This window comes from Epinephelus lanceolatus, chromosome 14, assembly GCF_041903045.1.
Source record: "Epinephelus lanceolatus isolate andai-2023 chromosome 14, ASM4190304v1, whole genome shotgun sequence".
In the NCBI taxonomy this organism is placed as follows: Eukaryota; Metazoa; Chordata; class Actinopteri; order Perciformes; family Serranidae; genus Epinephelus; species Epinephelus lanceolatus.
In genome coordinates, this window is record NC_135747.1 from 21820104 (window position 1) to 21832874 (window position 12771).

Below are 12771 nucleotides of genomic sequence, written 5' to 3' on the forward strand. Positions count from 1 at the left end.
TTACATAAATGTCTAATAGGCTAAAACAAGGAAGTGATGAGAGTTCATATCCCAAAGGTCAACTTCACTGCGACATCATTATGTTACTGGCCGCCGTTCCACACCATAAGCAACAGAAGGGGAGAACTGAACTGGTGACACTAATCTTGGGTGTCCACCTTGAAACTGTGCTTATCGTACAGATCTCCTGTTTTGCTGGGTTGAAGATGTGTCTGAAACATCCATGTTTTAGAATATGCAACTTCTTTGCAGTAACAACCATATCTGAAGCACTGTCTACTGTCATGGTTTGTGTTGTGTCCCGCTCCTGTGTTAGTCCACCAGAAGCTCATTGGTTTTGCTGATATTGAGCTTCAGGTGATTGTTGTTGCACCATGTGACAAAGCTCTCTATCAGTCCTCTGCACTCCTCTGTATAAGTGTCTCTTAGTGATGACAGTATGTTTCTCACCGAAAATTATGCCCTGGAATTATACGTTAATATAATGACAACTTCCATTTCGCCTAAATACACTTAATACCTTTTCATTAAAGTCCCTCAAATCTTCACTACATATGTCATATTAATCTGGACAGACATGGATTTTAACTGCAACTTGACTGGTTGGTCCAGGCATACAACCACCAGGCAGTAATTCAAGTTTTCTTTCTGACTTGCAGGCTCCAGCAGTCACAACAGCAGTGCCTGGTCGTGCTATGCGGAGGGTAAGCTCAGTGCCTTCTCGCTCTCACTCGCCAGCCTACGCCAGCAGTATGTCCCCCTCCCGCGGCTCCCTGCGTACCTCAGTTGGCAGTGCCTACGGCTCCCCCATCGTAACTGAACCCAAACCTCTCTCCAGCATCTTCTCTACGACCTTGCCCTCTGCCCAGCGTACCAGTACCACCGGCGGGGGTGGCAACAACTCACCCTACTCCACACAGAAAAACTCCCCTGCTGCACTACGACGCATGGGCTCCACGAACTCGCGATCGGGGAGCGTCAGCCGGACAACATCGCCCTATCAGGCCTCTGCGGGGTCATCATCGGGCCGCATGGGCTCGCCGCTGACGATGGTGGAGAGCATCAACCCTCCACTGACCAAGCAGCCTACTCACTCATCGTCTCCAGTCAGAGCTAGTATGACTGCTGTGCCTCAGCACTACAGCTCCACTCTGCCCCGCTCCATGCTCCACAACACTGACCCCTATGGACCCCAGAGTTACGACATTTACGAAAGGATGACGCGACCTGACAGCCTCACAGGTGCTCATGCATACACACACATACACATAGACAAACACTGCTATTTATAGTGTATGAGCGCAGAAGCCTGCTTAGACTCACTTAGACTCTCATATCTGTAGATAATAACTATTTACAGCTGGCTATATTGTTTTGCTGCAGTGTTTTGTATACAAAAGGTCCAAGAGCAACAGCAGTAGTAAAATAGCACCTATCACATTAGAGAGAAAAAGAGAACATGGTGCTTTCCTGGCTGTCCCTTCTTTTCCATTGGCTCATAGCTGTGTGAATCTCTATATGCCATAATGTGTGCATGGTGTGTGTGTGGGTGTGTCCGTGCTTGTATAGAGCCACATCTCCAACATCAGTAGTAGAGCGAATACAGGTTTAGATAAAATGCTTCCATATATTCAGATTTTCCTTTAAATGATGAAATACGCAAGGAATTTTTTTTTTAATACACAAACATAACTAAAGAATTTACAACAGACATAACACACATACATATATATAAACCCATATGCACATATGTAATTCTAATAAAACAACAAATCACCTCTGCAACAGCTGAAAGAAAATTTTTAATTTCCTGTGCAGGAAATAAAAGAAAAAGCCAGATAAGTTGTGATGTAATAGAAAAAATTATTCCTATCATCTTTTTTCTCTACCTTTCATAATTATCTTTACCTGCAAATAATAATGTTTGAGAAGTAAAATAAAGGATCTCATAACCTTTTTTTGCAAGAAATTCTTAATTTAAGCTGTGAGCATCAGAAGTTATCATTTGTCAGTGTATATATATATAGATTTATATATGTCAGTGATTAATAGAAAATATTAATCTAATGGAAAAGAAATATACACTTTTAGCATGGAATTCAGCTTTTTAGGCCGCTACATAATTTCATTTCATAAAGTCTCCTGAACTTCTTGAGTAGAGGATTTTGTGATACGGGCTGTAAATATTTGGACAGTGATACATTTTCTGTTGGCCTGTTGTTGGCTCTGTGCGCAGCATACTGAATCTGAAAATAAACAGAGACTGTGAGGTCGGCGGTTGTCCTGGAGGGGAGCCAGAACATAGTTCCTGCAAGAAGACAAATATTAGCTCAAAGAGTATAATAGACTGCTAATCATAGTTAGGTTTGCTGTTAATAATAGAATCAGGTAGTTGTGATATAGTAGCCCACACAGCTAACATGTGGCTGTTAAGTATTTTTTTCATTCAGTGTCCAGGTGTGTGGGATTTAGGGAGATATATTGGCAGAAATTTAATATAATATAAGTATGTTTTTCTTAGTTTAGGATCACCTGGAAATAAGAATCATTGCGTTTTTGTTACCTTAGAATGAGCCTTTATATATACATAAGGAGCAGGTCCTTGTCCACGGATATCTTCATGTTGCACTGCTGTATTTGTATAGTAGCCCTGAGTGGACAAACCAAACACTGGCTCTATATAGGGCCATTTTTGCATTTTCTCACAGCCACTGTAGATAGCAGCCCCTCTGCAACAAACAGCATCGGAAAACACTGATTTTTGAATGTGAAACTATTATTTAGCCTTTTTTTTATCAAGTTCTAATCACCTGGCCTTTGTTTTGGAGAGGAAGAGACCTTTGCGGATAATTGACCCTTTGTGAAGTCCTGCCCTCCGACGCAAACTGGCCAATCATAATGTAACATTGGGCCGACTCAGACCAGTGTCCATCAACAACACAGCTGTGCTCCATTGACTCTAATGCAATCCTTTCAGATTTCCTTCATTTTCAGGCTGATTTTGTGGATTTGGAGCTAAATGTTGTGCCTGGGGCAATGATACTCATTACCTGGAGAGGTTGGAAAAAGATATACGTTTCTTTCCTGTTCTAAAACCAAAATCAAACCCTGAGAAGTGTAGGGTTAGCTAGCTAGCTAGCTAGCTACTGATGATATAGTCTACTGAATGTATACACATGCTGCGTTTGCTTTTTAATGATTATAACAGTGAAAGAAATACAGACCCTGCTGTACAGGAACCAGTGAAGGGAGGCAGGGAAACTTTGGTGATATTCAACCAGCTGTGTGTCATCATAGTGTGCGCAGATGAACGTTGTTTGACTTCCCCTGGAGATCCCTGCCTGTCCAGAGGCGGTCAAGGTGCTGGCAGTGGCACGGGGGCAAAGCCAAACACCGTTCATCTGCACACATTGCGATGCCACACAGCTGGTTCAATATCAGCAAAGTTTCCCTTTATATTCTTTGTCTTCTGTGATGATCAGCAGTGATGTGGTGGTTCACTTTTACACTGTGATCTGTAGCCTATAGTTCGGGTTTAGCTTCTAACTATCTTTGTCTTTTTAACCTGTTGTTGCTGCTGAGTCAGTTTGACATCCTGGATATATCCTTCAAACACAGACTGTAGACCCCTCTGTCTGCTTCTCTCTGGAATCACTGTTTCGTTTTTCCAAAAATATGATAATGTTTCTTCAGGAAGTGCAGTTACTTATAGTGTGGGCTCCATGCTTACTCTGACAGCTTGTTGGGCTGTCACAAAGGGGCGGGGCTTAGCGAAAGGGCAATTCAGCTCCTGATAAAAACCTCCTGAGCAATGAACACCCAAGGAATCCTAACCAGGAGTTCATGCTTGGCATACAGGAGAAGTTTCAGCTGTTGACAATCTGCCATCCTCACCACTATATGTCACTAAATCCTACACACTCCTCCTTTTATATTCTGAAGCTGTGGAACACATTTAAAACGGGGTGAGCTGTTTAACCACTGAATACAAAAACAATATTTTCAGCCACGGTTCAGTTGCCCTTTATATTGAGCAAGTTTATCAAGAATATTGGTTAATGTTAAGTATACATGGCGTTTATGCAAAGGCACTTTCAATTTGCAGGTTAAATAAGCGATAAGCAATTTAATTATATACCTATGTAGTGAATAATAGAGAGGGTAGAGGAAAACATCTCCACGACACATTATGGAAGTCCAACCGAATCCATTATTTTCATGAGTGCATTATCACGGCTATATCGTGGGTGCTCACCAAGGACAAAATGAGGTGGCTGTATAACTGTGTGTGTTTGTGTGTGCGTGTAATTTAATCAGAGCTGTTGAAGAGATCAGGAAGATAATAATTGGAAAACCTCCCTGCCCATAGTGGCTTGGGTGTCATCCTTTTAGGACTGGTGAATGTTTTCTAGCCAAACACATATCTTGTTTAAATCTGGAGCCCAGCAGTTTTTCCCCACAGCCAAAGGAAGAGGACAGCGTGTACTGATTCATTCTCAGCTCTTGCTTTTTAAGGTATCTCCTGAAGATAAGAATGTAGCTCTGACAATAATGAAAACCACAGTTATTAGGTAGCAAAATCACACCTTTTGTTGAAATTTCAGTCTTACATGAAGGCTTTTCAGAAGGAGAAAGCAATGAAAGTAGTCATTTAGCTGGTGAAAGAAAGCAGGATTCCTCCGTAAAAGCCAAGTAAATCTTTGTTTACCTTAAAAAAAAATAGAGGAGGCACTTGTTTAGCAAATCACTGCATTGTGGTTCCAAGGTTAATGGACTGTTTTCTGCTTGACTTCATGCTGCCTGGGGATATCCTCAGATGCCCTGGTTGATGATGACATTCAAGGTGAACATTTTTGGTTGTTGTGTGACATCAGTGTCCCATCATCCTCAGTGTGTTGTGTTTGCATGTAGGTGCTGCATGCAGTGTCTCTGTTATTTGTTGTCGGTTAAGTATTTATCTTCAACCAGTCGTCATTTTTACCATGTTTATTCTAGGGTCATCAGTTTTAGAAGTACATGCTACATTGTGGTTTAACTATGTAATCTACACAGCAATAGAGACGTGATCGGGCCCAAACAATCAGGCCAACCAGAACCACAATCACGGCAGTAGTTTATGACCAGGGCCTGATCAAAAACCCAAATTTCCACTGTAATGCTATTCATGATAATAACAGTAATAGGGCGGCATGGCGGTATTATTGTTGGGGCTGAGAAATATGGCCAAAAATGTATCATAATATGTTTTCTTTTTATATTAATCTAACGATAATTATCACAATATACACATAATACCACTTAATTTAAAGTTCATGAGTTATTTTCAGCTTTAGTTTCCATGTCATGTAAATCAGAAGGTTTCTACTGGTTTAAAACAAATGTTTATTTCTTAAAGCAGATTTTCTACCAGCTTTGCATCACAACAATCTGCTCGAAAACAGCTCGAGTTAATGAGAAGACCACCTTTCCAGCAGTGAAATACTTCTATAAGTGATGACTTCAATGTGTTTTAACTTGAAAGCCTCAAGAAGGCCATGAAACAATGCTGTTAAACATTACAAAAGATTGAAGAGGGAAGTTGGGCTGCATTTATTTGCTTTAACCACAAAAAAATTTCACAAATATACAAATTCATAAAAATGTTCTTATCATGTGACGTAGTGGCTGAAAATGCGGATGTGTGATTGCTGCTGGGGTTTGACTGTAAAACTATCATGGGGAGCTTGTTTCGGCCTTGGTGCTAGGATCTGTGCTAGTGCTAGCAAACTCTTCACTCATTTGTGCATGGATGTATTAAGACACCTGGATACAGCATTGGCGTCGGGGACCCATTCATTCCTATTAGAGTTGCCCAGTGGCGCATGAAGCCAAAATGGTTCAACTGCTGAATATAAAATAACCCCAATGATCCAGGGATTATTGGAATAGCTCCTGCATCATGGACCCACAGAGCAGGCACACTAGAGACTTTTGGCCGCCGACAAAGGCTGAGTGGCTGACTTCCAGTTTAGTGCTCCGCTAACTTGATAGGGGATAATAATTTAATCTTGTGGCTCCATTAGGCTTTCGAAATGTGATCAGTCCCAAAGGATTAAATGTTGATAGTGCAATGAGTCATTTCACCGGAGTTGTGGCGCTCAAAAAATATTATCCATTGGTCAACAGACGTCTCTTTTCAAATATAAGTGGATGGGAAAAAGTAGTTTCGGGCCACAGAGCATCAGAAATTGCAGTACCACTGTTTTGCCACTATGAAAATTGGCTTCAAAACCTGGCGCACTTCCCGGTGGCCTGTGCTCACCTGCATACCGCAATAAAGTTTTCCAGCTTCTGGGTTAACTTCCGCGGTATGTGGCCCACTGACTATGCGGAGTAGTGTTTCGCCTGCTGGCCCTGCCAAGGAGTTCCCGCTCGGCTCATAGACTTTACATTGTGATGATGTTATGGTTTTTTAAATCGCCTTTCTCAGCTTGAGGAAAGTGTTACGAATATAAAACCACCATGGCTCAAAAATTCAGAATAGAAAGACTCGTAATTGACGTTTGCAGTCCGAGGTGTCCTGTCAACAGTTTTACAGACGTATCTTTTACTGTGGTGGTCAATGGGGGAAATGCTTTTTGGGCCACTGGGGATTTTATTGGCTGCAACACCGCGAGTGACCACTGGGAAATATTTGCTGCAGGGCTGAGCAGCTTTCCTTGGTGACTGTAGTGTGACCTTTTGTTGCCAGAATTCCTCATCTTATTTGTTTCCCTTCTATCACATGTTATTTATTAGGTGTCATTTTCAGGTGCACTCAGTGGTTCTTGTAAGTAGGCAGTTACATCACACTACTCTGAGTAATGATGTCTCAAGCAGACACAAATGGGTTGTCAGTCTCTGTCCTCTAAGCAGAGTGAGACACCAGCCTCATTCTCCTCTCCTTCCTGTATTTCTCACCCTGCTGTCCCCCATACTGTCTCCCTTTCTCTCACATTCGCTATAGTGGAGCCTTACCTCTAACACTGCAATTTGTCACAAGTGTTTGATGAGCCATAGTAGAAGGAAATGGGATGATCACATGATCAGGCTCAATTGCGAGTATTTGGCAAACGCCATCCGACAGCCTAACCTTGATACTGTTGCTGTTGGTGGCTCTCTGTCAGTATCTGTCAGTTGATGTTTTGCCTCCTTTCCTCACCTCTCCCTTGCACTGTCACACGTTATGTATTTTCCTTTGGTCTCTTTTCAACAGACTTCTAGCCCTTAACTTGAATTTTCTGTCTCCGATCTGTGCTCTTCTCTTTTTCCCCTTATCTGTTTTTTTCCTACCACCCACCTGACTCCCCCTCCTCCACTGTCATTGGCAGGAAGTCATGCCTTCCCTCTGCTGTTGAAAAATGGAAAATGAAGACAAATTGTCCCTAATAACGTGCTCATTACGCTCAGTGTCCATTTCAATGCAGTGTGGGACAAAGAAAGAGTGGAGGGAAATGGCATATCTGTGTGTGCATTCTCAACCTGACAGCCAAGCCATCGTGGTCGTTTTCACCTTGGTTTACTATATTTTTCACAACTGTTCTCACTTTTAATTATAGCATTTTTTTCTGGTGATCATTCCAGTTCTCCTGTTTGTCTGGTGAGGGTTTTTGTAAATTATTTTTGTTGAGGAATTCAGTCAGCTGCATCCATTTAAGTGTTTGTTTCTCCCGAGCAAACACACGCCAAGCCCGCCACCGCCCTTCATCTAGCCTCTGCCAAGTGCAATCTGTTAAAGCCATGGTGAGAGGGCTGAGGGGGAGAATTAAATGACTATAACGCACCAGGAATGTGGGCCATTCATCCTCAATAGACAGCAGTATGTTATTTCTCCCTGACAATTTGCAGATGCTTTTTAGAAGTGACTGCAGCCCTTCTACCAGGGGAGCAGAATAAAGAAGGCAGACGGATTAGTCTCCTCTAAGGTTGTTTGAATGTTGCTACTTTCAGGAGTCAGGCTGCTGAGTGGGAGAGATATGCATGAAGGCTCCTGTGCCAGGGAGATTCTGTCCGTGTCACTCGGTCACAGCCGGGCTTTACAAGGGATGAGAAGTCTCTGGTGGTCCTAGACGGCCTCATTAACCCTCCTTTCATTTTCATCCTTTCTTTTCCTCCCCTTCTTATATTCTCTCCCCGCTTTCTTCTCTGGTGCTCCCGCCTTTTCCTCCTGTCTTCCCGCTACCTCCTCTCTCTTCATATACTAACCCTCCCACTTTAAACCTTTGAACAAGAGAAGCTGAACTGATTTCCTGCCAAGCTGCTGCTAGTGGCTATTGTGTGCACGGCCACAAAGTAAAAGGCTTCCTGGGCTATTGAGTGAGCCACTACAGCACACAGCAGCAGAAGCAGCAGCAGCAGCATTCAGTTTTACTCCCTACTCCCTGCACAACAACATGCCTGCCATTTCAGAGTACTTGTTTATATGTAATCCATAGTTACGTTCAACCCCTTGTGCCTCAGATTTTGGTATTAAATACAGTCCATTGATGAGTTTGAAACTGTGAACCTACAGTATATGTTGCAGCTACAATGGCTCATTTTGCCAAAAAACACAAGAGAGGACACTAAAAGCTGAGAGACATTCACCCTGGAGTGCCTAAAACCCTCTAAGCTGCTCTAAAAGCATGGCATTAAGTGGCGCATTGCCTTTGTTAAACCGTGTTGGAAATAAATTTATTTTTCATTAAAAACATAATTAAATATTGGGTTTTTTTTTCACCAAGCAATTCTTAAACAATGGAGAAACCACCAGGTAGCAGGTGTGGAGCGGGACTGATGTTCAGCACAGGAAATAAACAGTGTAGAGTGGAACCACCAATGTAGTGTGGTCAGGAGGAGGAGGGTGGGGTGTTGTTGGCACAGGCCAACCTGTTGCATAGCCAAAGGAGCCAAGATTTCTGATATTGGAAATCAACCAGAAAGCATCCTGAAAAAAAAAGCTTTAACTTGTAACACGGCCTTCACAGCTTTGTTTATAAATCCAAGGATGTCTAAAATGCCTGCTTTCATTTAATTGCTGCAGTGTAATGGTAAACACAGCCAGTGACGAAATTGATTTGAGGTTTAACATAATCTTGACAGGCAGGTTAGTATTTTGTCAAAGCTGCTTTGCATTGAACAGCTTGCCCTTCCACTGATCACCTGCACAAAATGTCGGCATGTCGGAGTGTTGCTCCTGTGGGCTACGGCACAAAACACTAAACACCTGAGCTTTCCTTAGAAGGACTACATGCTCAAACCCGCCATTTTTAAACATCCCATGGAGAGAGACTCTCGCTGCAGCCTGTTTTATTTTGTTCTGAAAATACTGGCGTGCAGCCTCGTTCTTTGGACGATAAACGAGGTGCAGACTTCCAGCTGTGTCATCGGTAATGAGGAATTACAGTGAGTGCTGGACGGAACAGTGAGTGACAATATCCCCGCCCAAATTTAAGAGGACTGCTTGCGGTGGAAATGCTTAGTGGACCTAGGGTTTAGGCACCATGTCTGAAGGGTTACTTTTGGTTCCAAAGGTACCATACCGAAAGTGTTTGGTGGAAACGGGGCTTCAGACACCTTGAATTGAATACTGCCAAACCAGACCAGGACACCCATTGCTCACACTTTTATTGTTTAAAAGAATGTGGGTTACCGACATAAAAGAATTAGTGGCAACAAAAGCCAACAGTTGCATCACCTCATGTTGCTTATGTCTCTGCTAGAAAGTTGCGTTTGAGCGCACCACAAAGACCACAGCCAACAACCAAGGTTGTTAGAGGTGGTAGTTCTCCATACCAGGAAACTTGAAGACCAACGGGTGGAATTAAGACCCAGTTATCACATTAACAACACAACCAGATGTTGAAAGGACAAAGTTGCTGTGTGTTAGAGAACAAAAACACAACCAGTTACGAACCACTTCTTCTAAAGAGCTCAATTGCTAAAAAAACAAACTAAAATAATGTAACAAGTTTGTCTCGATCTCACACCCTCTTGACCTTTGTTTGCTTTCCTCACTACTATTTTCTTGTACTGAGCTGAACTGCAAAATCAGAGTGATTTCATTCACCCACAGGCTCTGCCATTTCCAACACTGATTCAGCATGCTGACACACCGCAAGAACTAGGGCGACAGACATTCACCGACGGCCCGACATTGACCAACAGCTGACCATCAGCTTGGTGCCTTTAGCCGCTACTTAATCTGGACTGCAACCATTTTTTAAATATACTAACCATTTCTCTATTTAATTCATGCTCTTATGCATTCGTCATGCAGCTGGAGGTGAGCAGGGTCTTTTGATGCCCCCGCAGAGCTCCGCTTTTTAACTGCTCAGTGCTTCAGAGGTCAACCTCAGTCTGGCCTGCTGTCTACATCTAAAATCTTCACTCGCCTTACCCCCAGAGGCCCTCTGCTCCCAAAGGAGGCAAACATTCTTATTTATTAATTTCCTCTGTCTCAAACTGTGACAAGAATCCCTCATTTAGCTGGTTCTGCATGGCAGAGCTGGTGTTCAGCAGCAGTCTGCGCCTGAGCTCATGCAGTTGGAGAGGACCCAAGTGACGTTTTGGAGGCTTGTGAAATGTGCAATGAGCGGTTAGATGCCAGCTGTATACTGGTCCACTGGGCTTCACAGCATAGTGAGCTTCACTGATGTGAGATTTAACACAAGCACAGAAATGTAGGTATGCAGATCAAAATGGAGATTAAAGAAAAACAAACCTGAGATCTCTTCATATCAGCCTCGTCTTCCATTTCAGTGTCTTCAGATTTTCTTAAGCTTTAAATGAGAGCGTAGTCCGTAACATATTCCTGGCATCTTCAGAACTTCACAGTGAAAGCATGACTATTATTGTACCTCTTGTCACAATAATACATTCACCCCAAGTTTGATTTAATCGGGGGGATGATTAGCTGAATCACGCTGTAATTGTGGTCCATTTTCAAGCATTAGACCTTCATTATTTTTGATTTTGCAACTTAACAGCCCATCATCCATCTCCTACACAGCAATATTCGAGTTAATGTGGTGCTTTCTCCCAAAAGACAGAGCCATTAGATTCAATTTTGGACTATGTTTTAATCATAACATTCTTTATACTTATTGCTTTTCAGTTTTATTGCACATTCCTCCCTGCTAACCCCGCTAACCCTGCTGGGGAGGGTGTAGACCAACAGGTTCTTTTAAGCTGTCAGCAGTGGGCTTCACTGGGAGGGTGTAGCACACAGAAGGTTTTTAATACTTCGTGGCTAATGGGAATGGTGATTTCAGCACTTTGAGGTGTGACATAATAACACACTGAAAACTCCAGAGATGTTAGGAATTACCACCTCTGAAGACCCTTTAAGAAGGAGCACAGATATGTGTTTGTGTTGGGATTTTAGGCATTTTGAAGTTGGTTGGGTGGGAACGAAGGTGAAGGGGTGAGGAGCCTCTTAGCAGTGGGTTTTCCTTGAATGGACGGACTCAGAGCAACAGATGCTGTTGCCTCATTCTGCTGTTACTGTTTCACATCTGGACTGAATCTGTGTCAGACAGTATTCGCTGCTTCACGCTGCCCCCGCAGCCTGTTGTTACAGTGACTTTTGTGGAAAGGAGTTTAAATTAGAGCGCTCATCTGTGTGTGTTTCTTTTTCTCACCCTCGTATGGTAAGCTGTTTCCTGTAACACACATTCCTTAACATCTGCTCCGGCAATGCCTCTGATCTGCTCACATTCTTCTTGGTCCAACACTGTCGGCTCTTGTTGGCCTTCGACTGTAGCTGATTTTACCCATTTAGTGCAGTGTAGTATTTACTATTTGCTTTCACCTATTTGTCGTCCCCCAAAAAACCACTGGCTGACAGCACTGGATATACAATTCAATATAAAGTATGTATGAAGACTGCTTAATCAGATCAAGAGTGGCAGTGCTTGGCTAATTTGTTTTATTCATTTATCCTCAATGTTCCTTATAGTACAAATACAGACTTCTTAGTTATTTCCTCTAAAGGCCCAGACGTGCCAAGCCGCCATTAAAGAACAGGTGGCGACAAAGGCCAACTGTTGCGTCACCTCAAGTCGTCTGTGTCTCTACCAAAAACTTATTCCTGAAGGGAAACTGTAAGACCAACAGGAAAGATTCAGAATGCTAGTTAGCAAGTTAGTACATTAACAACACACTCAACACTAAAACAGCAAACTTTATTTAATGTGCGCTAACTAACAGTAACACAAACCATTACAATCTGTTTCTGCCAAAGACCTCAGTGGCTATAAGAAGCACAAGTTGTGTGTTTGTTTCGGTTTCATGCCGTCTCTGGCTGTGGCTTAGAGGTAGAACGGATTGTCCACTAATTGGAAGAACAGCGGTTCGATCCCCGGCTCCTCCAGTCTGCATGTCGAAGTATCCTTGAGCAAGATACTGAACCCCAAACTGTGATGGCTGTTCAAGCGGTGTGTGTTAAAAACTGAGTAGCAGGTGGCACCTCGTATGGTAGCCTCAGCCCCCAGTGTGTGACTCATACTGTAAAAGCACTTTGAGCGGTTGGATGACTAGAAAAGGTGCTATACAAGTGCAGGTCAATTTACCATGTTAACTTTAGTCGTTGGTTTGCTCTTTTAACTTCCATTTGTCTTCTCATACCCTGACCTCAACTGCCAATCAGAGTGATTTCGTTTACTGACGGCCTCCACCAGCTCCAACACTGATTTAACATGCTGAATTGGCTGAAAAAACACAGGCAAGGGCCAACTATTGCCAATGATGAGGGATACACCGCCAGAACTAGGG

General features: G+C 42.9%; 1 protein-coding gene across 12 annotated transcripts in view; it reads left to right on the forward strand.

Annotated features, from left to right (window-relative positions):
• The window catches only part of pkp4 (plakophilin 4), a 124649-nt gene that overhangs the window by 71772 nt on the left and 40106 nt on the right, over positions 1 to 12771 (forward strand). For 9 of the 12 annotated variants that reach the window (XM_033617591.2, XM_033617592.2, XM_078174468.1 and 6 more), the window contains 2 exons: positions 660 to 1242; positions 4817 to 4843. In XM_033617591.2, coding sequence (XP_033473482.2) covers positions 660 to 1242; positions 4817 to 4843 — 610 coding nt within the window. The remainder of the gene's footprint in view (positions 1 to 659; positions 1243 to 4816; positions 4844 to 12771) is intronic. The other 3 variants (XM_033617595.2, XM_078174464.1, XM_078174465.1) reach the window with 1 other exon arrangement.